The sequence below is a fragment of the Pteropus medius genome, unplaced genomic scaffold (genome assembly GCF_902729225.1).
Source record: "Pteropus medius unplaced genomic scaffold, Ma_sr-lr_union100, whole genome shotgun sequence".
In the NCBI taxonomy this organism is placed as follows: domain Eukaryota; kingdom Metazoa; phylum Chordata; class Mammalia; order Chiroptera; family Pteropodidae; genus Pteropus; species Pteropus medius.
Genome location: NW_024356248.1, coordinates 4,292,026 through 4,318,611, shown reverse-complemented (window position 1 = coordinate 4,318,611; position 26,586 = coordinate 4,292,026). Strand labels below are relative to the sequence as shown.

Here is a 26,586-nt window from a genome sequence, read left to right as displayed (position 1 = left end):
TTCTCCTGGGCCCTTTGTCCCCTCTGCCTGCCTGCTCCTCTTCCCCTACCGGTGTCCTGCCCTGTCAACCAACCCGCCTCGCCCCTTCTTCCCCGTGGGCTATTACTAGGATGCTGCGGGTGGCTGTGGCTTCTGTGGCTGTTGCCTTCTCTTCCCTCTCATCTTGGTGGGGTCCACAGCCAGCACTCCTGTTGCTCAGAGATGTGGAGGCAGTTGCTAAGAGACAGTGAGACGTCAGTACCTGGCCCTCGAGGAAAAAAAAGGGAGCGAAAAAGGAAGAGAGGAGGGGGAGAGAGGGAGAGAGGGAGAGAAGGGGGAGGGAGGGGAAGACCTGGCGGAAGCCACAAACCCCAGCAGCCTCAGCACCAAGCTGAGTTTCTGGAAGAAGCATTCGGATTCTGTGAACTTTCTCCTAAGCATCCTCCCTCTAATTCCCTTTTTTGGGTAAAAGAAGGGGACCAGCACAGGGACCTCAGGACGGGAAACCACCGAGGATGCTGCCCCGGGATCCGGGATCCAGGATCCATGGAGGAGGAGAGGCCGGGGGAGGGGACAAGCCGGGGAGGCAATCTGCTCTCCCGAAGCTGCAAGCGGGGATTCCGGCATGAGGGAGGGAGCCCCGCGTCCGCTGCAGGTTGATGGCTGTGTCCTTGGAACAGAGTGAGTGGGCTCATGGGGGCCTGCGGGAGTGCAGGCAGAGACCTGGGGGCTCAGGAAAATGAGTCTGGAGAAGGAGGAGATGGGGTGATTTCCCAGGGGGCGGGATTGAGACTGGAAGCAGCGGGAAGAGAGGCAGTGCCAGATGAGGGGATGCAGGGAGGACAAGGGAGGGAGCAGAGGGTGAAGACCGGCGCGGGGTGAAAGAGGTCTAGGTGGGGGTGGATTTATGGCCACACTGGTGTCACGCCTGTCCTCCTGGCCCAACCAAGTGGGGTGTGGGTCAAGCCAGCACAGGGAAGAGCCAGAAGTGTTTGGTGGAAAGGATGTTGGATGAGGGATTTTAGGGAAAGATTATAAAGCAGGCTGAAGGGCCCAGCAGAAGCCAGGAGAAATGGGAGCAGAGTGCAGGGCAGGGTAAAATGTGTTGGAGTCACAGAAGAATGATGTGTGTGTGTGTGTGTGTGTGAGAGAGAGAGAGAGAGAGAGAGAGATGCTAAGAGGGTCTGAGAGAGGTGTGCAATCAGCCACAGTGCGCATGCATTTTTTTCTTCAAGAGTTGTTCAAGGGTGGGGCGTGTGGTGCTGGTGGAGCCGGGGCTATGAGGAGAAGGAAATGCATCCAGGACAGACACTTAGGAGGATGGCTGCAGGTAGAGGCAGGGAAGGTTAGTGGGTGACGGCCGCGGGAGATTGGTTTCTGAGCCCGCCGTTGCCACACCTGAGAGGCAGTACGCAGAGAACTTCGTGGTTGGTGGCAAGGAGAAGGGAGGAGAGGGCGAAGAGCCTCGCACAGGGGGCCGTGGGGAGGAGAGGGCGCTGGATTTCTCTCAGTGTTTTCCTTGTTGACAGAGGGGATTCTGCCTCCGCCTGCTGAACGCAAAGCTGGCTGAGAGAGGCTCTGGCTTGGGAAGTCGCCGAAGCCCCCAGCTGGCCCCCACCCTGTACTCCAGGACACGTGACTCTTTCCAGCCTCAGCAGCCCAGACAGTGGGTGTCACTTGGGGTCCTCCCCTCCCTGCTGGTTTCAACAGACACTGAGGCTGAGAACTCAGGCTTTCAAGAGGCACATGGAGATCCACTTCACCCCAGGCTCCCAGCCGAAAACGCCCACCCCAGGACCCCCTTGGACTCGAGCCCACCGGGCAACCACCATGAGAATGGCCTCTGAGACCTTGAATGCTGGAGACCCAGATGCAGCTCTGGCCTCTTAATCAGTTCTAGACTTGGGACAAAGCTTAGGGATTTTGAGATGTGCCAGGACCTTTAAAAGCCACATTTCATGTCCTTCACTCCCCTCTCCCACCTCTCAGATATAGTAGTACAAAGAGGACGCGCCAGCGGTCATGGGTGAGAGGGATACGAAAGATCTACGGGGACCCTTCCAGGACCTGCAGGCAGCTGGTCCAGCCCCGTCCTCATCTCCTTCCTTTCTCAAGTTTTGATCAGCTTTGCAGACCTTGAAGGACCTCCACTGGGTCGATTGCCTCCCAGGCTCCAAAGAGGACTTCCTGGGGCTCTCCCCTAGGGATTCCCGTGGCCCTTAAAGGCTCCCTGGAAAGCCTAGAGCCATGACACCACGTGCTCAGAAGCCCCACCCTCCAGGGCTCTGGCCTCTGGTGTAGCTGCCTCCCCGTGCCACTGACTCTCAATTCCACGGACACGGCCCCAGCCCGGATGGGCTCCATTCAGCATTGCTGTTGCCAGCTGCCTAAGATGGGTGACACCTGGTCCCAGCTGCCCTGGCCGGGGCCCTCCCACCCAGCCCTGTTCCTGGTCTCTCTCCTCTTGACAGCCGGGGTGATGCATGCAGACGCGGGCGCCAGCTGCCCAGTCCTTTGCACGTGCCATAACCAGGTGGTGGACTGCAGCAGCCAACGGCTATTCTCCGTGCCCCCAGACCTGCCAAGGGACACTCGCAACCTCAGCCTGGCCCACAACCGCATCGCGGCAGTGCCGCCTGGCTACCTCACGTGCTACATGGAGCTCCGGGTGCTGGATTTGCGCAACAACTCCTTGATGGAGCTGCCCTCCGGCCTCTTCCTCCATGCCAAGCGCTTGGCACACCTGGATCTGAGCTACAACAACCTCAGCCACGTGCCAGCTGACATGTTCCAGGAAGCCCACGGCCTGGTGCACATCGACCTGAGCCACAACCCGTGGCTGCGCGGGGTGCACCCGCAGGCCTTCCAGGGGCTGGTGCAGCTTCGCGACCTGGACCTCAGCTACGGGGGCCTGGCCTCCCTCAGCCTCGAGGCCCTCGAGGGCCTGCCAGGGCTGGTGACCCTGCAGATCGGCGGCAACCCCTGGGTGTGCGGCTGCACCATGGAGCCCCTGCTGAAGTGGCTGCGGAACCGGATCCAGCGCTGTACGGCGGGTAAGGGAAGGCGCAGGACTGGGCGGCCCTGGCCGGGGCTGGGGAAAGGGGTAGCGGGTGGAGGGCAGGGTACCGGTCTCTCTGAAAGCAAAGACCGGAAAGAATAGGGAGGAGCTCACAGAACCTGAGAGCCTACTGTGTGCCCTGATCTGTGCTCGCCTCTCCGGACACCAGCTCTTTCACTCAAGTATTTGTGGAGTCCTGGCTCTGCCCACTAGGGACCAGGGACCAAAATTCCTTAATGAAACGGACACGCCCTTGCCTCTGTGGCACTTATGACCTAAAAAGGAAGACAGGCAGTAAACAAGTAAGAATAGCTAATAATATCATTTTATGAGCTTTCGCCATGACCTAAGAATATGGCGTGCATGATCTCCTCGGACCCCCACTTTTATTATCCCCATTTTGCAGATGATGAAACAGATTTGGAATAATGAAAAAAGTAGCCCAGAATCACTCGTTTAGAAAGCGACAGAGCCATGGATAAAACTCAAGTTTATTTGACTTCCTAAGCCCTGTTCTACTCTACCAGACTGCTTTTTAAGTGTTCTTAGTGCTGGCAAAACTCTCGAAGAAATAGAAATGGCTAACACCATTTATTTCCGTACTTACTATCTGTCATACTCTATTCTAAGCATATTACACATTTTGATTCATCTCATCCTCACATGAACCCTAATGAGCTCCCCCACTCTACAGAGGGGGAAACCAAGGCACAGGAAGGTTCAGGAACTTGCCCAAAGTCACACACTTGCTAAGTGTTGGAGTCAGGAATCCAACCCTGGACGTCTGGCTACCCTTTGGCTATATCCTGAAGAGTCAGGTCCTAGGCCAACGGGAAGAGTCAGGGCCTGAGTTCTGGGCTGGCTGAGGGGCCTCTGCAGAGTTCCAAGGCCTCAGCGTGGGATGAAGAGTCGAGAGGAGGAACTGGGATGTGACAATTTAACCAGCCAATCCCAACCGGGGCTGAACTGGACACTGAAGGAACCTAAATCACGCAGGTCCGATGGTCCCCGGCCTCACCCGGTGGTGCCTAGGCCTGGTCCCGAGGCAGGCAATGTTTCACTGTGGCCCTTGCCTCCTGCTTTCCTGTAGGGCAGCACTGAGCCCTGGCACAAGCCCCAGCAGCAGAAGGGCAGGAATAGCTAGCTGGAGGCACTACCCCAGGGGCTTTCCCAGAGCCTGGGCTCTGAGTGTGTTCAGAAGTGATGCTGAATGAGGTAGGAGGGAGAGGAGGACTGAGTGGGGAGCCCAGGACCAAAATAGTTTGGAGGAGGGAAGGCTGTGGGTCACGATTCCCGTGTTTCCACAGAGCTGTGGGAGGACGTTCTCTGGGCCCAAAATAGCTGGGGACTGAGATGGGGCAATGGTAGGGGGCATGAAGGGGAGACTGCCTGGAGCCATCTCCCCACCTGCTCAGCCTTTGCAGGCTGCTTCTCCTCCCCTCTCTCTCGTGCACTGGGGACAGAAGGGGTATCCTGGGATGCTAAGCTTCCCCTCACCCAGGCTCCTCTTTTTCTGGGACCTCTGAAGCTCCTGCTGCCCCTCAGGACAAGCGGGAGAGGGGTCCAAGATCCCACCAGTGCAGCCTCATGTCAACACATATGAGGGAAGCAGGCTCCAGAGAAGGAAAGTGTCCACGAACCCACACTGAGAAAGCATACAGGCCACAGCTAGAAGAAACCTTGTTCCTCCACAAAACACACTTCGCACCACGCCACACCCAGAATATTTCCTCCTGGGGGCGAAGAACTTGCCGGTGTAGGCGGGTGAAGCAGCCATCTTCCTTTGGTCTTTTTCTGCTTCTTCCTCCCTTTTTTCATGAGATTCCCACTACTATGCATGGGATTGGGACAAATCCCAACACAGAGCAACATGTCCTTGGGATATACCTCAACTTTAAGATTAGTTCCTTGACTTACAAGAGAGTTTTGTCAGCCCCCAGGCTCCCTTCCCTCAGGGTCCTGCCAAATGCCCCCAGAGACTCCTTTGGTTGGTCCACACCAATGGCCCTCAGTGTCCCCCATTCCCCAGCTTCGTACTGTCTCACCACCACCCCAGTCACGCACGCAATAGACTTGGGAGTTTGGCATCTTCCAGTTCCAAGAGAGGAGCCCCTTGATGGTCAGCTCCAGATGCAGCCTTGTCCTGGGCAGAGTCTGGAGTATTTGCATACAGCTTACAGGGACCACCCGACCTGGGGTGGAGCAGGTTGCATTCTTCTTATGAACCCGACTCCCCATTTTTAAAGCGAATGATGCTCATTCATTTCTCAAAAGGGTCGATCCAAATTCCTCATTTTATTCTTTGCCACCAAAAACCGAATAGCATTTTGTACCATATAATTTAGAAAACTCCCTCACATTGACTCTCCTAGGCAATTAGGTTAGATTATCTCGTTTTTATATATCCCCTTTCCTCATGAGAGCCAGAAAGGCAAAAAAGGACTTGCCCAAAGTGAGAGCTTGACTAATATTTATCTACTGAATGAGAGAAGGCCAGGACTGCTACCTGCATGCCACTCTTACTTCTAAGGCAGAATACATACGATGAAACCGATGACAATCACCGAACATTTGTACACGTGACTCTGGAAGGATGACGTGGGACAATCGATGATGGAGAGAATAGTAACCCACTGAAGGAGAAGCTCTCTCCTACAGAAGTCCATGTACAGAAAATGCCCCCTACCAACCTATTCAGAAAGACAAACAGGAAAATAATAAGAGTATGCACTTACATAGTACTTACTATATACCAAGAATATATCATATATATATCATATATATATGTTAACTCATTGAATCTTCACTACAACCCTATGAGGTAGATACTATTATTATCCTTACTATTATTATTATGTTACAGATGAAGAAGTCAAGACACAAAAAGGTTAAATAACTTACCTATAATCACACAACTAGAGTGGGATAGAGAGGGGATTCGAACCCAGGCCAATAGATCTATACTCTTAACCCTACACTTTCTGTATCTGGAAGAGCTACGTGGAGTAGTCAAAAGACCCAGTGCTTTAGAGTTGGACAGTCATTCATTCACGTATTTGTTTAACAGAGATTCATTGAGCACTTATGGACAGGACATAGTTCTGATGCTAAGGATATTGTGGAAAGTGTTTATATTCAAGGGGATGCAGATAGATAGTAAACAAGCTGTCAGACGGTGATAAATACTATGGAGAAAAATTAAGCAGAGCAGGTAAGATAGGGAATGCCTAGAGAAAGATGGGAGTTGCTCTTTTATGTAGAATCATAAGACAAGGCTACACTAAGAAGGTGAGATTTGAGCAAAATCCCAAAGGGAGTGAGGGACTGAGCTTTGCAGAGAGTCAGGGGAGAAGCATCCTCACAGGGGGACAAATGCAAAGGCACCCCTCTCTGCCCCAAAAGGGGACATGCTTGGAGTGATGGAAGAATGACCAGGAGGTGTGCGTGGGTGGGGCAGAGTTAGGAAGGAGCAGTGTGGAAGAGATAGGGAAGAGTCCTCGCAGCCCCAGGTGAGGACCTTGGCTTTCATTCTGTGGAAAGATAAGAAGCTGAGGGAGGGTTTCAAGCAGAGAATGACGTGACGGGACTTCACGTTTGAATGGCTCACTCAGCCAACCGTGTTGAGATGATTTAAGGGCAGAAGCCCAAAGACCAGTTGGAAGGCTATTATAAGAGATAATGGTATCCCACAAAAACCCCAGTGTGACTATTATTAGTGGCTGTTGGACTTTAGGCAAGTTAATAAACTCTCCTAGCAATAATGTCCACATCTATAAAAATAGGTATAAAAATATTTACCTCTAGGGCTGTTGAGAAGACTAAAGAAGGTAAGTAAAATGTTGGTACAAAAAAAAACTCAATAAGAAACTCAACTTCTCCCGGGTGCAGTGAGGATGCTCTATTCCATTCTCTCTCTCCCAGGCACCTCACCCTCCCTGGGTTCTCTGTTGCAGATTCTCAGCTGGCTGAGTGTCGGGGCCCCCCTGAAGTGGAGGGTGCCCCACTCTTCTCCCTCACCGAGGAGAGCTTCAAGGCCTGCCACCTGACCCTGACCCTCGATGATTACCTCTTCATCGCATTTGTGGGCTTTGTGGTCTCCATCGCATCCGTGGCCACCAACTTCCTCCTGGGCATCACAGCCAACTGCTGCCACCGTTGGAGCAAGGCCAGCGAGGAGGAAGAGATTTGACGTGGGTGCCTGGTGCTCCTCCATGCTGCCAATCACCACTGCCACTGACCTCCAGACGCCCTCCCTGGCTACCTGCTCTGGCCCTGTGGTGACCTGGCCACCTCCGTCATGGCTCAAGCAAGGTCAGGAAACTACTTTTGAATGAGCTTTTTTCTGTGAGCCAGGCACTGTGCTAGGAACTGGCACTGTCAGATGAATCCACTGAGTCTCTGCCCTCAAGGCTCTTCCCTCTGTTAGAGGAGAGAGATTCCAAAACAATTCCCTCTAAGACAATTTGTCATCACTCTGAGCACAAAGCTGTGGGAGTGCAGAGAAGGGGCCCTCAGCCGTGCCTCAAAAACTCCAAAAGAATTACAAGAGTAGAGGTGATTCGTGAGCTGGGTCATCAGAAACTCTTCTGTCAAATAGACCAGGAAATGTGGACATGCACAAATGACGGAAGCCAGAACACACGTGGTATGTTGACAACCGCGAACAGCCCCTGCGACTTCAGCGTACAGAGGGGAGTGACACAGGACCGGAGCTTTCTCTCTGACACCCAGTCTGTCAGTGCTTGGGGCTGCCTGCTATTGCCTCTGGAGGCTGAGAACACCATGCCAACTCCCCTTGGCCGCCTCCTCCCAACAGCTACCAGGTGAGACCACCTCCCGGTTACTGCCCCCCATGCTACATCGTCCGTTGTAGCCTGCTGGCGAGGTCCCAGGTAGCAAGCCGAGGATGGACACCTTCAGTGCCCTTTCTCCCACCCCTGTCTCCTGCCTCTCATTCCAGCTTTGGCTTCAGAAGAGAGGAGGAAGCAGGAGGTCCAGCAATGGGGCAGCAAGAGTCCTGGCACTAAGGGACTCCTAATCTCATGACTGTTCTTTCCATGGTGTTCACACCCAGGGGTCTCCCCGGGAGTGTAGGCTGCAATCCTGTAGCATGATAGTACAGGACCGAAGGGAGAGAAGGCCACCACTGGGGAGATAATAGGAGGATTTGCTCTTTCTTCTAAGCAACTTACTCATTTATGCCTAAGGGTGAGAGAGCTATTAATTACTAAGCACTTTCCAGTGTCAGGCACTGTGACAAGCTCTCTCCACAGACAATTCCCTCTGATGCACACAACAATCTTTTGAGGTGAGCGTTGTAGTTCCCATTTTACATATGGAAGATTAAGGCTCAGAGAGGTTAAGATCATGAGCTACTTAGGAGCAAAATAAGTCTGCGCTCCTTCGACTAACCCCATCCACAGTTCCCTCTAACGTTACATAAATTCAAAGTCAAGTTGTGCTGCTGAAGCTCCTCATAAGAGCCAGCCACTCTTCTGGGCACTTTGACATCTATCGATTCATTTATTTCAGTTCTCACAGCAACACTGCCTGGTGGTTTTTATTATTCCCATTTTACAGATGAACGCATTGTAGATAGTTGAGTATCTTACCCAAGGTTATCTGGATAAACTTTAGAAAGAAGGTGATACATAGCTCCATTCAGGGAAATTGTGTCTAATCAGTTGGTCAAAAATCAAGTAACTTCACGTGCAAAGCACAATTATCATCATCATCATCATCATCGCCATCTTCATCTTCACCATTGGTGTCATCAGCTTCATCATTTTTTCTGTATTTGTTCAACATTGGACAGCTCTTGAAGTGTTTTGGTATCATTCTCCTTGACTCTCCACAACCCTGTGTGGGAACCAAACAAACATCATTATTCCTATTTTACATATGAAAAAATAGAGACTCAAGAGTAAGTGTGACTTGCCCAAGCAGCAGGGCTGGGACTTACCTCCAACTCGGTTCTCTTTCCAGTGCTGTCCCAGGTGCTTGGGGAAGAGAATATCTGAGACAGCGAAGTAGTGGGGCCCTAGGATTCAGCAGCATGAACATCCCAGTAGATCAGCTAAATGAAGGGCAGTAAAACCCAGCTGCTATACATATTTAGATATGGTCACAGTAGGGCAAATCACAGTGCGGAAACATAGAAGCAGCACAGATAATATGTGAATAAGAGTCACCTGCCTTGCAATGTGTAAATAATGCATTAGAAATGGTGGCCATTTGAAAAATAACATTTCAAGAGACAGGAAGCTATTTTAACCCCTCCTACTCAAGCCCAGCTATGCTGTGTTGCAAGAGATACAAAAGGTGCCTGATACAAAAAAAAAGCTGTGGGTGAGAACCTCTGCACGATAGGGGAAGATGTTAAGGCACAGTCCGACGTGTTGGCAAAGCTGGCCAGGGTGAGAATTAAAACGGGTTTTCTACCTTACCCCCAGCTTCAATAGGCTTGCATCGTTTCATCCTCTTGGCAGGCCTGAAAGGAATGAAGGAGAATAACATATCACCTTCCAAGAAGTCTTTCCTTGCTCGTGCTCCCTGAGCTAGTCAACGAAAAGAATGCCAAGAAACTTTGTTAAGCACTTGAACCTTGTGTCTCCTGAATCTCGCTTACGACATCTGGGTCAGAGCTCTGCTCCTGTGACATCTGGAGCAGAACCGTGCCCTCTCTCTTCTTTTGCTATGTCTAGGGACAGGTGAACTGGAGCTACTCTCCACCAGTCAAGCTGTCAGATACATCTTTGTCCATTTCTCCCAAAGCTAAAGTATTTGAGGAGGAACTTGTAGAAATAATAGTCCTGACACAAATAGTTAAGCCTCCCACAGAGGGGCACCATATACATCTATGATAATCTCCTAGAGACTCGTTTGCTAAAATATAGTTAATATATTTTAAGATATATACTCTTTCTTCACATAGAACTAGAACCAAACAAGACACCAAATGCCCTCTTAAGATCAAATGTCCTTCCTAATGAGACTAATTAGTCCCTACTAATGGCAAACCTTTCTGAGTAGATTACATGGCTTTTAAAGAACAGATGCTTTTCCAACTGCTAGAAGGTCCCCCCCAGTTAACTAAAGCACAATGAGGAAACTTCCTTAAGCCAAGGAATTCCATTTCTCCCCTACCTCCCACCCTCAGCATCTTGTGTGGGCTATCAGAAGCGAGCTTCTAGAGGCACGCTTCTGGAGGGAATCTAGCAGTCCTGGTTAAAAACCATTCCCATAACACTGCTGTCCCAGAACTCGTGGTGGTGATCCTGCAAGGCTTCATTCAGGTTTTTCCAGACAAGTCAACATGCAAGTGTTGAGGTATCTCTGAGTCCCTGTGTCTGTTCATGAGGTTCCATGTGTGTCGGGCGTCTACGGATAGAGGCCAATCTCTGTGGAACCTGAGTTCAGTTCTTTCACATACTCTATTCGGTCCTATGTTTATTGCACTGCATTCTTTTTACACTAAGAATGAATCCCACTAGGGCTGAGGTAGGGATAACAGCTCAGAAAATATAGAGAGAGAGAGATGTGGCTGAGGCAACCATATGACAGCCTGACTGCTTCTCTCTGTTCTCTACCCCTCAGAGATTTGTTCTCATCACAGAAGCTTCCTTCATGCTGGGCCTGATGATATCAAAGTTTAACTAACCAATAGTGCTGTGATGGTCAAGGTTTGGGAAAAAAAAAAATTCTTTAGAAAAGACCCCACATCTGCACCACGCCATTCTATACCAGTTGCTTCCGGCCACCCTCAGACAAACCCTCATCTATTTCCCCATTTCTATAGAGATATCCAGGGAACCCTGCAGAAATAGGTCCCCAGAGTTGCTATAGAGTTTGCTGACTCCTTTCAAGGTGGTTGGTATATGAAATTTGAACGAACCAGAATAGGTATTTCTCTTTGGCCATTAGGAAAGACCTACAGCACCTATTTTCCCAATAGATGTCTTTGTTGATATTGCTCTGACATCCTTTCTAGCTCTAGAAGAGTAGACATCTTTGTCCATTCCTCCCAAAGCTAGAAAAACCTGTCTGATCTCCCCGCCCCAGAAGGAAGCAAAAGGGAAGTGAAGGAAGCAAGTTACAAGGTCTTGTGTAAATCGCCATCATGTTTGCAACACCAGGTGGAGAGATACAGATCCACAGAGCACCTGGTTTTTCTAAGCGCTGTCCTGTGGAGTGCTGAGGTCTGGGGCGGGAGGGTTAGGGAGGGGTGGGGAAAGAGAAGATGCCAATCTTTGTATGGAGACGATTTTATAACCATGCACTTTTGTAACTGTGAAGACTTTTCATAAATGTACGTTAATAATAAAGAGTGTATAGTTTAACAAATTTTCTAAAGAGTTGTGAAGAGGAGGGAGAGGGAGGGAGGCAGGGAAAGAAAGAGGGCGAGAAAGGAACTAGATGGAAACAAGAGAATATGTGCCAAAATGTACACACAAAAGGTCTATGGGAGGGAGTAGACGGGAATAATTAGGAGATGTGCCAGCTATGGAGGGGCATGTGTGGGAGGAGAAGGAATATCACAGAAGCATATTTCTACCGGGCAAAAAAGAATACGCGTGTGTCTGTATGCACACACCCCTATGTGTAGGCATATTTTGGTGCCTGAAATTATACAAAGAAAAGAACATATGTCTTATACATGTTGATGTTTGCAGCTTGGGTCATCTATAAAACATGCCAAGGCAAGTGGGTGTGCCTGCCTAGTTAGCATCGCTAAGGAGTGTGTGTCAGGGAGATGGTCCACGCCAGTTACAGGGCCAAAAATACACTAGCTCGGGCATACAGGTAAACCAGGCATCTAAATGCAGGTATAGGGGGTGGATGAGGCCATCGCTGGAGTAGGTTCAGTCTCTGTTCTCATAGATTTAAAAAAAAAGGGAAGGGAATCTAAACCTCCTGAGTTTTGCAAGTGTTACCTACATACCGTTAGAAATGAGACGTTTGGGCAGTGTACTTTGAGAACAGAGACAGAAAGAAAAGGAGCAAAGTTTATTTCTATAAGTGCACTGGCAGCCATTTTTAACCCAGTACTCTAAAGAGGAAGTGGCTCTGAGCAGGAAGTGAATTCCAGCAGGAAATGGCTCTAAGCAGGAAGAGGATTCAAGCAGGAAGTGGATTCAAGCAGGAAGCAGTTCCTTCCACCAATCTATACTTTAACCTCCTTCTAGTTCTCGCACTCCAATCACCATAGGGTACGGACAAACTCACAGAGTAAAGCCACTAAAGGGAACACAGGCACTAAATCAGAACAGATAGAAAGACAAAGAACATGCCCAACCATAACCAGGGAGGCCAAGCCTTTCTCTTATCATTAAGTACTTAATGAAGTACTTCTCACAGAAATTCAAAGTTTGTATATCTCATGCAGTGCTGTCCCTAGTACCAGACATATACCTAGAAACTGATGATGATGATGATGATGATGATGATGATGATGATGATGTAACATTTATTGACCGTGTAATATGTGCCGGATGCTGTTCTAAGCCATATCCATGGATTAATTCACTTAATTCTCACAATAATCCAAGATAGATACTATTATTATGCCCATTTATAGATGAGGGAACTGAGGCTCAAACAAGTTAATATGTGCTCCAAGTCACACAGCAAGTAAATAGTAGATCTCTGTTTAAACACTCCATCATACCTGGGAATTAAGTGACTTCAGAGAACAAGAACAATATGAGACATTCAAGAAAATCTAGTCTCAATCAGAAGTAAGCTTTTAGCCACAAAGTTCCTCTACAATTACTTGGTGAAAGTAAATCGGAAGGTAATAGGTAAAACCAACACATAACCTGTATGTTTCATGGCATATAGCTTTGATTACTGCATTGGTCAAGTCAAGGTAGGCTGATTATGATAACAGGTGATTCCAAAATCTCAACCAAAAAAAAGGTTTGTTTACTGGATTACTTCACACAATAAAGGCTTATTTCCTGATTATGTCATATTTCAATGCGTGTCAAAGGTTCTGCTCCACACAATTATTAAAGGACCCAGGTTCCTTCCATCTAATGTCTCTGCCATCCCTGAGGCCACAGAGCCCTCCACGGTATCCTCTGCAGTGTGGAAGACATCAAGGGATATTTTAGAGGGCCTAAGATGAAAGTATTGCACATTAATTCCAGCCATATTTCATCGACTGGAACTCAGTCCTATGGCTCCATTTAACCTCAAGGGAGTAGACTAGTATGTACCTGGAAGGTAAGGGGTTTGGTAAACCCCACCAGTCTCTACTGGTCACCAAATACCTGTTTCAATCTTCCTCTCATATTTATCTTGTCACCACATCGAGCTCAAAGCTCAAGATCACCAAAAATGATTTTCCATTGGGTCTTTTTGTGGTCCAGTGACCTATGAACTAAAAAGGAAATTTACCACCCACCTACTTACACATACTCAATATATAATGGTGACACGAGGGCAGAGCAATGGCAAATTAAAACCCTTGTTTGAAAGGGAGAAACAAAAACACACAGCAGTCATGGTCCATAGCAATTCTGCAATCTCGGTGGACAAGCACTATGAAGGCCTCTGAGCAAGTTTCTTTATTAGACCCTGATTCTACTTTCTGGTAAGAACTCCTGTGTCCGTCATTCTCTGTCACCTCTGACTTCTCTCTTGGAAGGTCTCCCTTTTTTATTATCCACAATGGCCATATCTAAAGTGGGTATTGGGGAGCATGCACTCTTTGGGGGTTGCCCATCTTCTTCAACCAGCCTCCTACTGGTGCAAGCATGCCGGCTTGAAATTTTTAGGTCTCAAGGGTCAAAAGCTTTTTGATTCCACGTTCATAGTTTCTTAGCAATTCGCCTCCCTTAAAAACTTGGTATACTTTTATTCTATTTGCTTCCACTAAGTTCCCTGTTTCAGTGCACACACAAAGTTCTTTCTAATAAGCATTTTCAAGCCTACCTTGCTTTGTCTTCTCTGGCATCTTCTCTCTTGATGGCAACCTTGCTATTATCTGAAACAATAGATAATAAGGCCACGTTCTTGTTATTTGTTTCCACTTGGCTAAGTTAGTTTAACTGAAAATTTTTAGTAGGTCTTTTTGCTCAAAGCCTTTTTCAGTTTTATCTCTTATCATGTAGGTCTAGAAACAGACAGCTTTTCTAATTTTATCTCATCATTTATGTCTAGAAATAGTCATTTTCCAATTCTTTAATGCTCCAAACTTTTTTACTTTCTCTATCTTCCTTTTAATTTCTATTTTAAAACATTAGAAAACTGATTTGGATTCATTTGGGCTGAGACCAAAATGTTTGAAGCACACAAACAATCATGCAACATGAATTTTGTAAAGCAGATGAACCTCCTCTTTGAAAAGTGGTCATTGTGATGAGAGGTAAGGAAACTGAGAAAAAATGTTACCTATGGCATTCAAATGTCAAATGCCTACCAGAAATCACTATGGCCAGAATAGATTTGCCATTAGAGGGATGAGAGGAATTGATGGGAAAGAATTATTGCCCACACACAGTGGTTAAGAGGCTCTCTGAGGAGGATAAGTTGGCTGTGTTGTGTTGCCGGTCATTACCCACAACCCACTCACCATAGAGAGCAGAGATCATAAGGCTACTATGAGACGGTTATGAAATAAAGAATATTATCGGGTGTGTCTGCTCCCCCAGCTTTACACTTAGCTCATGGAATCATTCAGGAATACACAGCATGGAGTTCTCAAGAATACATAATGTGGCTGATTTTTACAACTCTGAGGATTCTACTCCTATAGCTGAACCGGTATTCAAAAAAGATCTCTATGTATATAAATTAAAAGCCAAAGCTGTGGAAATGGTTGATATAAGAATCTTAGCTAGTCAAGAGTTATATTCCCATATAAAGGAGTCGATGTCTTTATTTGTTCAAAAATATTGGTCACACGTCTCCATGTGCTAGGCACATGTATCAAGTGTTGGGTATATGACAATAATAAGATAAAGTCCTTTGATGCCAACTTTCTATGTGAGGGTGGAAGCGGGGATGGAGGTAGATCAGACAATAAACAAGAATAATAAATAATTCCAGATTAAGTGCTGAAAAAAAAAATACGGCAGGAAGAGGGTTGGGGAATGAGGTTGAAAAGTAAGCCCAGATCAAGTAGATACTTGCAGGCCCTGGTCAGACTTCACATTTAAAGTAAATACTATAGGAAACCACTGAGGAGTTTTAAGCAGGGAATGACATGATCTGATTGTATTTTTCAAAGATCATTCTGGATCCTATATGGAAAATGTTCAATAGGTAGGAAAAAGCATAAGCTGAGACACCAGAGAAGGGCCTTCTGCATCTGTTTATTGAAAGATGTTCTAAGGGTCACCAATCAATGTTGGTGGTGGATAAGGGGACAAATAGAGGATATACTTTAGAGGCAGAGCCCATGGGACTTGCTGATACATTGGATATGGGGAGAGAGAACAAAAAAGGAATCAAGGAAACCTCTTTTTTTTTTTTTTTTACTTAGCTATATAGCCGTGCTCAGCAAGACCTAAGTAACAGGAAAGCTGTCTTAATTCTTTGGGGGAATAAAGCCAACAGACAGCCAATAATCAGTAAGTCAGAAAACCCTGATGAGTAAGTTGGAACAGGGAAGGAGGAAGCAGATAAACAAACAGATTCATAAGGACGGGAAACAACCCAAACCTAAGTGCCCAGAGACAAGGCTAGAAAAATCTGGACATACAGCATTGGTTTAAATTCTCTGTATCCCTCTGAGTGGATCTTAAACTGAGCCATGGAGCCTCAGGAACTGGAGTTCAAGCCAAAATAATCAGCAGCATTTTCAGAGGACAAATAGATTCATATCCACAGTGGTGCTCTGGAGGCAGAGTATCAACCTGAAGTGATTTCCTAGAATGAAAGTGTAAGGCTCCCTCAGCCACAGACAAAGATGCAAATCCAGGAAACAAATTATGTTCGAGATAGTCCCAGATATGTTCAAAATGGGAATATTACACAGAACCATATTTTAAAAAATGGGAATGAACAGCTGGTACTCATCTTAGCCAAGGAATGAAAGACTGTGGTGACAAGTAGGGTCTCTCAGGATGGCACTAAATACTGTGAACATTCCCAACCACTGCAGACTTTTGTGCATTTACATTTACACTGCACCGAGGGCTTTACCTGTAATATCTCACTGACGTCTCGCTGGGGGATAGCTACTACTGAGAAATGCAAAGCATAATTTAAGAGCATGGACTTGGGAGCCACAGTGCCTGGGTTCAAATCACATAACTGCCACTTGCCACTTGCCAGCCATGTGACCTCGGGTGGGTGATGTCATCTCTTTGTGTCTGAATTCCTCTAACTGTGAATTTGGAAGGATAATGGTAGCCACTTTGTAAGGTCTCTGAGAGGACTGAATGAGTTCACATATATAAAGTGCTTAGAACTAGGCCCGGCACAGAGTGATATTCAATTAGTGACGGCCACTTCTACTAGCTTCTCTCTGTTGCATGGAAAGAACTCGAAGATGAGAGATATTTAAGCAACTTATCTAACATCACACAGCTGAAATGTGACAAAGCCAGGGCTTTAATCTACGCCTGTCCTCCAGACCCAGGGTGCTAAGCTACTGTCATATACCAGATAAGTTATGTTGGCCAGATGTGACAGCTAGTCCCCAAACGTGGGACCGAGTGAACCATGCCTCCAATACTGATGCCTTTGAGTAGTCCACTCTCAAACTGAATCAGGACCAGCCTTCTGACTCAATTTAACCAAAGGAAGGTAGCAGAAGTGATGCTGTGGCAATTCCAGACCAGATCTTTAAGAGGCCCCGGCAGCATCTGCTTTCGTGCTCTTGGGAGCCCCAAGCTCCTGCAGATCAAGTCTGACCCATGGAGACAAACGGAGAGTCTAGAGACCACATAGAGAGAAAAGAGGCTCAGCCACTCGTGCCAGCTGAGCCCAGCTTTCCAGCCAATCCCCTCCAGGCACCAGATACCAGACACATCACCGGATCCATGCTGAACACGCCACACCAAGCCGTCCTCTGACAACAGCCCCTGGCAGATCCCAAGCAGGACCAACAAAACTGTCCAGCTTCGTGGCAGCACTGACTGTTAAATGAATTAAACAAGGTGGCCATTAGACCGAGGTGGCTTTGATGCCTTAGTACCGTACGTACTTCAGCAAACCAAAACCTAAGTCAATAAATGCCTCAAGGTTAAGAAATCAAAACCTAAGGACAGCCAGTCACAAACAGCCGACCAGGATTTTCCAAGTAAAGCAACTGCTTAAGCTACAGTCAATCAAATAATTTTCTTGCTTTGCTTCTTCACCTTCTTTTTAAAGTCTTGCTTCTAGCCCTTGTGGGAGGAGCGTCCTAACCACTTCTGGTTTGGCGCTGCTTGGTTCAAATTGATCGTTGCGCACATAAACTCTTAAATTTTAATATGCCTCGGTTTCTCTTTTACCACAACGAATTTATTGTTTTAAGCCTCTATATTGGGGCTGTTTGTTATACAACAATACACAACTGAAGCACCAGTCCATGAAGAAAAGACTTATTGGGGACAAAAATGTGTCAGCAACATAAGGCTGAAACCCACAGTGATCATTCCATCCCTGAAGCAAGCGGTGTAGTTAGTGGGTATGAGCCACCCAAGTACAAGTCCTGCCGTTGCCACTTCCTAACTGCTAGATAAGTTATTCAGTATTCCCCTTCTCTGAATAATGGGGAATAATGAATAACCTATCTCACTGCGTTATAGTAGTGATTCAATAATATAATCCCTATTGATGAAGCTAGAATAGTGCCTGGAACATCAAAAGAAATCAACGAAAAATTAGCTAGTGCTATTTTTCATTATTAAAAATAATATAATTATTCTGGAGCGATTAAATTTGCCAATGCCAAGAACAGGTGAAATCCCCCGTTCTAGTTTCTAACTTTTCCAAGAAGAATGCCACTGGAAATTTCTGTCATTTCCCTTTGCTTTGGGAAATGCCAGTACGCGATATTGTAAAGATGTGACTCTTAAAAGAGTTTGACGAGGACAACAAAAATTAATAAAGAGAAAAAGATTACAATTTATCTCGTACTAGTCTTCAAGATTACCGACAACCCAAGCTACTACTGCAAAATATCATCGTTACAGAGAAACACATCCCGGTGGCATGTTTTCTCCCAATGGAAAAGTAGTTTACGACACAGACACAAAGTAGCATGTGACTCCTTCTGGGCAAATAGTTTAAAATCTGATCCCACCCACAATAGGGAAAGAATACTGAGCTTCCAGAAGTAATGCAGCCGCCAAAGGAAGCACAGATGCAAACACGAAGCCTGTGATCTACAGAGAGGGGAGCAGCTGCTCTGCACAGTCACTATGTTGATGAACAGATAAAGGGGAAGCAAAGCCTTCCTTAGAAATAAAGGTAGCTTCTAAATATTACTTGAAGCAAATAATCATCAGCCTTAGAGATGAGACCCATCAGCAGACTTTGGGGGAAGTGGAGCCAGGCACTGAGATCTGAGCCTGTGATATGTCCTGTATCACTCCAAAGAAGATGTGTCATCAATTGGAAATTGTTCCTTGTTTTGCTACAGACCTTCCTCTTCTGTCATTTGTGATATACGGATTTCTGGATTGCATGAATCTTTTCTCATTTAGTAGTCTTGGAATTCTGCTGCCCAAGGCTGGTTAACGCGCGCCACACACACACACACGGACACACACACACACACAGGATACAACCCACTCTCTGAATTCCTCCTCAAAGAACTTATTTATGTCTGTCTGGAAGTACTACGAGTTACTCAAGGAGGCTGGTAATTATAGAAGGCAGCTGTAGTGAAGTAGAAGAAACCCTGGGCTAGAATTCAAGAGACTTATTCACTCAATAAATACTTGCCGAGGCTCTGGTATGGGCAAGGCGATGTCAGGTTCATGAAAGAATGACCGAAGACCGGAGACCAGAATCCCCACTTCAAATCTTATCCACAGTGCCCAGCACAGGATTGGGTGTGCAACAGCTTTTCAACAAATGTTCATTAAACCAAATGAATCTTGCCACTAACTCACAAGTAAATTTCCCTCTTCAGGGTTCAGATGCTACCTCTAATTTAAAAAAAAAAACAAAAAGTGGATTAGAGCAGCATTTCTCAAGCTTTCATGTGCATAATAGTTCCCTGGCGGTCTTGCTAAAGTGCAGATGCTATATCAGTAAGTTTGGAAGGATCTAGGAGTTGCATTTGTAACAAGCCTCCAGCATCACTGGTGCACGGACAACATGTCAGGTGATCTCTCTGAGAGAGTCTGGATACAACTGTGGGGTCCTCCAACTCTACATTTTTCAATTGTGGAAAACACTAGAGAACCTAACCGTGAGGGGGAAAAACGAGAAAGAGAAGTTGGAAGCTGGGCGTGGTGCCCAGATGGACCCAGAAGGTTTGTAGAGGCTTCTAGGGCCAGCAGGAAAAGTCCGCTCTTTCGTCACAATGCACAAATAAAGCTTTTGGTGTCTGTAAAAAGAATCGAGGATAATTTTGCTGGCTCGGAAGGCTGTCTCTCTTAATGATTCTTCCTGTTTTTCTCAGCCCGATCCAAGAGAATGAGAAGACAGCCCTGGTGAAAGTCAGCCGAGGTCAGATAGGTCCCTGGAGAGTGATGCTTTCAGCCACGCTTGAGGAGGATGAGGCAGATGGGGGCCAGCCCCACACCCAAGCCTGCCTAGTTCTAGACCCACTCCTTGACCCTTCCACCCCAATACCAGAGTATCAGGGTGACAGGGGACCCAGGATGGGGAGCTCGATTTCACATTCATTATGACCCCTGTGCGTGTCAAAGCACTGGATGCCCCAGACAATAGCAAGGCCCTCTAGGAGCTTGTAGTCTAATAGGGGAGGGATGGTACAATCGCAAGAAGACAGATGACAGCACAGACTGCCACCAAGGACACAACAAAGACACCCACAAGTAGCACAGAAATTTACAGACGTGAGAGATCAAATTCCCCTAAAAACATCAGGGAAAACTACATGGAGAAGGGGACACCTGAAACTCGAAGATGGGTGTGGGCATCTCAAGCGAAGATGGAGGTGAGGGTGTTCCGGGTAGGGGAAAGTAGGAGAGAAGGCACGAAGGAAGGAGGTGCCGTGTGTGGCCCAGAATCCGATACGGCAGGAACAAAAGCATTTGTGGAAGGGAAGCCTGTCATGAATGGGCTGGGACTCCCAGGGAGCATCTTTAAGGACTTAGGTCTCTCTTTCCATCATTGGGTCTGGTAGGAGCCCCACATACACACATGCTTACTTGGCCCATTTTTAGGATTGTACCTGCAAAAATGGTACCCAGAGTATATCCATGGCGATCCATTCACTCGACAATCTTTTACTGAACCCCTAATATGTGTGAAGCTCTATCTGAGGTGCTGGGAATACAAGGGAGGTCAGACATGTTCTCAAGAGCCAGGCAAACAACGAGTAACATGAGACAGTAGGAAGAACATAGGATCTGAAAGCAGAGACGTCTGGGGTGCGAATCCTAGCTGGGTGCTGTGAATGAAAGATTTCACATCTCTGGGCCTCGGTCTCTGCCGCCCTGATGGGAATAATTACACCCATGCTACAGGGTTGTTGTGGAAATTAACCCACGGGCAAAGAACCTCAGAATGGGCTGGCACACTGCAGGCGTTCACTGCCCAGCTGTTCTGTATTCAGCCATAAAGAAAGGAGACTGGACTAATCCCCAGGGTCCCTTTCAACTCAATATTCTGTTTTGGCTGTTCTAAGACTCTGTGGCACCTGTAGCTGTGCCCACTGACCACGGGTCTGGCACACCCCATCAATGAAGCCTGTACCCCTCCCTAGATGAGAAGCCTCTCCCAGGAAGCAGGCCAGGCGATTAGGCAGCCATTCATCAGGCTGCCACCCTCCCTGGCCGTGGCGCCAGCAGGCCAGGCAGTGTTCTGGCTGCTTAGCTGCCCGGATCAGCTTCCTCACCACTCCACCAACCGGTTGCCATGGCAGTGAACCCCAAGAGACATCTAAGAGTGGCCAGCGGCAAAGAAGAAGGTTCTGTTCCTCTGAATCAATCTGACTCAATCTCCCTCGATTTTAAGGTCCTGGAGTGAGAAATAACAATCGAAATTTACTAAGTGCTTTTTCGATACTAGACAATATGTTAAGTGCTTTTCATCAGTTACCACATTTCACACTCATGATGACGCTGTGAAGCAGGTGTCCTCATCTGCACTTAGCAAAACATTAAACAGGTTCAGAGAGATGAATATCAGCCTCACACAGGTAGTCAGTGAAATTAGAACACAGTTGCACCCCCCACCCCGCTCTCAAGCAGAGGGTTGAAGGGTTCCAAGGCCTCTGCTTTTCCACATGCCGTTTTCCCAGCCATCTGAGCTTTCTCAAAAGCTGGTGGCATTGTCCCCCATGCCTGAACGTTCCTGAGGGCTCAAGGGGGCAGCTGTAGAGAATTGACACTCCAAGTCCCTCTAGGACCAAGAATTCCTCAGGGACAAAGCCAGGTTACACTGACAGTGAGCTACTCAGACAGCTGCCAAAAAGTATGTTGTCGAATTCCCTAACGCAATCCCAATCTCAAATATTCAGTCTGCTTCTCTCAAAAAAAAAAAAGTGAAAATGTTGGCGTCCACACCAACACATCTCTTCATGATGTCTCACATCTGGATGCAGCCCAGTATTTGATGACTTCTGTCAGACTCTATCGCAACATTTGATTCTAAAGAGCAAGATCCCTATATTTAGGCACAAGGTGGCAACGGGCAAGTTCTGGCTTTAGCTCCAGGGCTTTGCCTAGCTGGAGGGGACACATCCCAGTCACCCAAGGAAATCAGCCCTCTCCCTAAACTCAAATGCTGGGAAACTCACTGAAGAACAGCTTAGATTTCCTTCCCTGTCACCTACCCCCCACCCCCCTGACCCCCCCTGCGGCATAGCTGCCGAGCTGTTGAGTCCAAACACTGGGAACCCATGACGTGGGAAAATCCGGCTGTCTTCGGTGGCCACGGACATCTGGATTCCCGAACCCCAGGCAGCCAGCTGAGAGGAGCCAGCGGGCGCAAGGAAGCTTGGGAAAGCATTTGGAGGGACTTCTGCCAAGTTGTGTCCCTCCTGAACAAACACATGCCCCACGATCTAGGGGTCACCCAAACCATGTTTACCTATGCCTAGAGCAGTCAGTTGATTAATTAACTCACTGGGTGTCCTTTGCCCCCTAAAGCATCACTGCTTGGGGCCTCCGTTTCCTTATCTATAAAATGTAAGAATTAGACTGGTTGGTTTTTAAGGCTTTTTCCTGCTCTGACTCTTTCGGATTCTGGGATTCTACTGTAAAAGAACAGGAAAAACACAGGGGTTAGCTCCAGGGCCAGCGATGGCCAAGTCCCTCTCCACCTCCGAGCTTCAGTTCCCTTATGTAGTTAGAAGAGAGGGTGGGCTAGATGACCTCGCAGTCCTCCACAGCTCTGTCATTTCAGAAACCAGAAGACGTCCTTGACACACCGCTCCCTTGCCACCTGCATGCACTCTACCGCACTTCCAAGACCGATGCCACCTCTGCACGTCCACCATCAGCTGCCAGTAGCCTCCCAAGTGGTCCAGCAACACCCACCACCTCCTCCCCCATCCATTCTCCTCCAGGCATCCACAGCGATGTTTCTTTTCAAAACACGAATCTGCTATATCATCGGCCCCCTGCTGATGTGGATTCCCATTGCTTTTAGGATAAAGAACAAAAACCTCAGTGCAGCCCAAAGGGCCCACAGGGCTAACGGAGGCCAACCCTCCAGCCTGGTGTCACATCACCCTCCCTTTCCCTCTGCTCACCTGCCACTCGGCCTTCTTTTACCGCCTTAATGAGCAAAACGTCCTACAGCCCCAGAGTCTTTGTTCGTGCTATTCCTTTGTCTGGAATGCTGATCTGCTCCCTCTCTATCCCACCCCTTCCTTCAACTAGCAAGTTTCTCTCCCTTTAGACCTCACCTCACTCAGTTCTCCCTCCAGGTACTTGCCCAGCCAGCTCAGACGCTCTCCTACCTTTTGAGTGCACCATACCTTTCCTGCACAGCATTCTTTCTTCTCTCTTCTCTCTTCTCTTCTCTTTCTCTTCCGTGCACGTGTGTATTGATGAGATTGTTTCTCTCTTACTTCTACTGGCCCCTAGTCTGCACTCAACGAATATTCCCAAGATGCACAGATGGTACTGGGTGTTCTGCCCTTAGGAAGCCCCTGAGGGATGGATGGCATCCCTTTCAACAAACTCTGGCAGAAACCAAGGCTGCCTCGCCTCCGATCTAAGACTTTGAGTCTCCTCAGGAGACATCCTGCCGACTGCTGGAAAACTCTGCCCAGTTTTCCAGCTTGTGACTTAAAGTCAACTGTGGGCTGTGCTCGGAGTTCATTCCAGCAGGAGGTGCTCAGAAGTCCACCCCAGAGACCTTGGCTCTGGCTGCCCTCCCAGCTGGGTGCACAGAGGGATGGCTCTAGCGCATCCGTCAGAAGGGGGGTGGGGGTGGGGGGCAGGGAGAGGAATTGATGCTGCAAAAGCTAGATGACTAGATAGAGTCCTTCTTCAGAAATGTCTAAAGTGCCTTCCCCACCACACACACCACCTTCTTCCAACTGACTTGCACTGATCATTCAAGTGTGAATGTAGCCTCCTCCTCCGGGAAGCCTTCCCACATCTCCCCAGCTGGACTGGTGGCCCATGCCTATGTGTCTATACCGCCAGGCATCCCTTTAGCATTGTATTCAGTACACTACACGGAAAGCACATGTTTCCATGTATGTCTCGCCACCAGACCGAAGGCTGCCTGAGGGAAGCGACGGAGTCTTTTTCATCTTTTATCACCGACACCCAGTGCCCAGAACATAGCTGTCACTTGGGGAAACCCTGTCATTGCAGAGCTGAGAAAACTAAATCCCTGCGAGGAAGAGTGACATGTCCTCAAGGTTGCTAGACCTGTCACTCATTGGCAGAGCCAGGCATTTAACCCAGGTCTCCTGCTTCAAGTTGACATCTTTCCCCATTGCCTCTGCCTTCGCAGGGATGAGTCCTATTTATGACTCTATTCATGAGTCCCAATCATGAGACCAGGACCTCCAAAGACTCGAGATGGCTAGTCACCCCTCTATCAGGAGAGTCCTTAACGCAGTATCCCTGAACTGTCCCATGAGGGGAGCTGTGGCCTGCCGTGTCCTCTGCCCACCAGCTGGAGAGGCTGACCTCACTCAGGGCCAAGATTAATGGAGAATCCAACTCATCTTAGTGGGCAGCGAGCACATTGTCAGAGCCAGAGTCCAGCCAAGTGGAGGAGATCTGCATGGGACACAGGGCGACAGAGACCCCTCCTTTCTCTGCATGCATAAAATCCATTTTCCAGGACACAGAGACTTATGGTCTTCTCTCCATCCCCAAGTCCCGACAAGATGCTTTCCAAGAACCAGCCGGCATTTACCAAGCAAGCTGTCTCGTGAGGCCATGCACCCCAGACCATGAGCTTCTTGAGGGCAGGGAAACTTATCTTGGGTTTGGATCATAGACTATATTATCTGAAAGGGTCTTCTGGATTCACCTAGTTTCTTTTTTTTTTTCATTTGTATACCTGAGAAATGGGTTACAGAGGGCAAAAGTGACTTGCCCATGTCACGGTGTGAATAGCTGACAGGGCTGTGCCCCAAGCAGACCTCTCTCCTCCACTGGCTGGACTCTGGCTCTGACAAGTCACTTCCCTGGATCCCTTCCAGGCTTGAGAGCAGAGCAGGTCCCCGCGAAGTTTTGCTCCCTGGTGGGAGGGGACATGAAAAGATTCGAACCACAAACCCGATCGTATCGCTTGCCTGCTTGAAAGGTGTCTGTAGGTTCCCACCACCCCGCAGAGGAAGCTCCTCCTTGGTGTCACCCGTCCTCAAAGCCGCTGGCCCTGGCGTTCTCTCCAGCCACGGTCCCGACTCAGCACTCCTTAATCCTCTCTCACACCTCGCCAGCTCTCACTCCACCTGTGTCCACCTCTTCACCTGGCCACCTCCTGCTCGTCCTCGGCCACGAAGCCGTCCCTGGTCCTCTCCTACCCCTCACCCAACCCCCAATGCCCTGGACTTTGGGAACTTGCATTTAGTTCACTATATTTGCTCATCATCTCTCTACCCCACCCAACTGTAAACTTCCCAGGGACTGGTATGGTATCCCTCCCCATCGTCATTGTGTTTCCGCCGACAAGCTGTGTCCACAGCACACAGAAGACCTTCAACTAATATTGGTGTTTCGATGGGCAGCTAAGAACCAACCCCCCTTCATCGGTCCCGCTCCTTGACTCAGTGGAACCACAGGAGGCCCCTGAGCAGGCACCCAGAGGGCAGCTCCAGCCGAAACAGGGGCAGCGGTGGGGCAGGAGCAGGTCACAAAGTGCTAAGGGTCCTCCCTGCAGGAGTGTTGGTCCAGCCTCCCTGTCAGTCCCAGATGCATGTGGAGAGGGAGGGCTTCACCTCCCTCTGATCCCGGCTGCTACTTCCTGAGCCTCCTTAGGGCTCAGGGACCGGAGGACGGGCGGGCGGGCGGGCATGGGGCTGCCACACGCTCCCACGCCAGCACATATCCTGTCGCTGCCTCTCCTGGCAGGATGTTATTGCACAGTCCCTGGCTGTTATTGTCAGGAGATGGGCTTTCCTGAACTCATTAAAGGGCCTCTGTCCTTTCTCCAGGACCAGCCCCCTTTTCCTCTGTCCCCAGTCAACAAGGAGAGAAAAGGGCCCCCGGGGCAGCTCCAGGTGTAGCGTGACAGCTCCTCCTCCTCCCTCTCTCTGTTTCTCTACTTAGCTGGCTGATAACTATGAGCCTGTAGATGACAATAGCACCCACTGGGATGCCTTCCTGCCTCAGGCAGTGCCAGGCACGAAGGGCCATTGTGTAATTCAACCATGCAGACTTTATTATTAATCTCACTTTTACAGTAGGGCGAGCAGGGGCTCCGAGAGTTAAACAATGCACCTAAGATCATACGGCAAGAAGGCAACAGAACGGGCTCAGATCCAGGTCTGCCGACCCCCTTGCCACCTACCTAGCCCATGAGCTGGCTGTCATTCTGTGTCAACAGAGACCTGCCATGATTGAGGGTTAAAGGCCGTCCCAGGAGCCAGCATTTCCCTGCAGGGAATCTAGAGGTCACGGGCCTCCCTTCATCCCTGGGCAGGAACTAGAACTGAGATGGTAACCTACATCTTGTGTCTGCGCAAGCTCTTCCATCCCTGGAAGAGAAAGTTTCTTCATCACCCACGGACTAGGCCGAAGGAAGATGAGGATGCCCAAAAACTGGAAACGCTAACCAGTGTAAGCTCTCCTGAGTGACTGCACGAGCAGAAACGTGGCAGCCAATAGACCGTGGCTTCTTGCACATCCTACTCCTGCTAACAGGGCAGTCTGGGTATATCACAGCTTCCAGGGGTCTCGGTTTCCTACTCCGGGAATTGGGATAACTGCCCCACCGCACGGGGCAATGACCTTATGTGCATCGAAGCACCTTGTAAAGTGAAACACACAACTCTA

General features: G+C 48.4%; 1 protein-coding gene across 1 annotated transcript; it reads left to right on the top strand.

Moving 5' to 3' along the window:
- Positions 1 to 2,332: 2,332 nt before the first annotated feature.
- Positions 2,333 to 7,226, top strand: LRRC55 (leucine rich repeat containing 55). The gene is made up of 2 exons (XM_039860326.1): positions 2,333 to 3,032; positions 6,991 to 7,226. The coding sequence occupies exons 1-2, from the start codon at positions 2,333 to 2,335 to the stop codon at positions 7,224 to 7,226; spliced, it is 936 nt and encodes a 311-aa protein (XP_039716260.1).
- The last annotated feature ends 19,360 nt before the right edge of the window (positions 7,227 to 26,586 follow it).

Excerpts from the sequence above, each read along its gene's own strand:
- LRRC55 (XM_039860326.1), top strand. The coding sequence starts at position 2,333 with ATGGGCTCCATTCAGCATTGCTGTTGCCAGCTGCCTAAGATGGGTGAC. Across the intron at positions 3,033-6,990 it reads GATCCAGCGCTGTACGGCGG|ATTCTCAGCTGGCTGAGTGT; the intron begins GTAAGGGAAGGC and ends TCTCTGTTGCAG.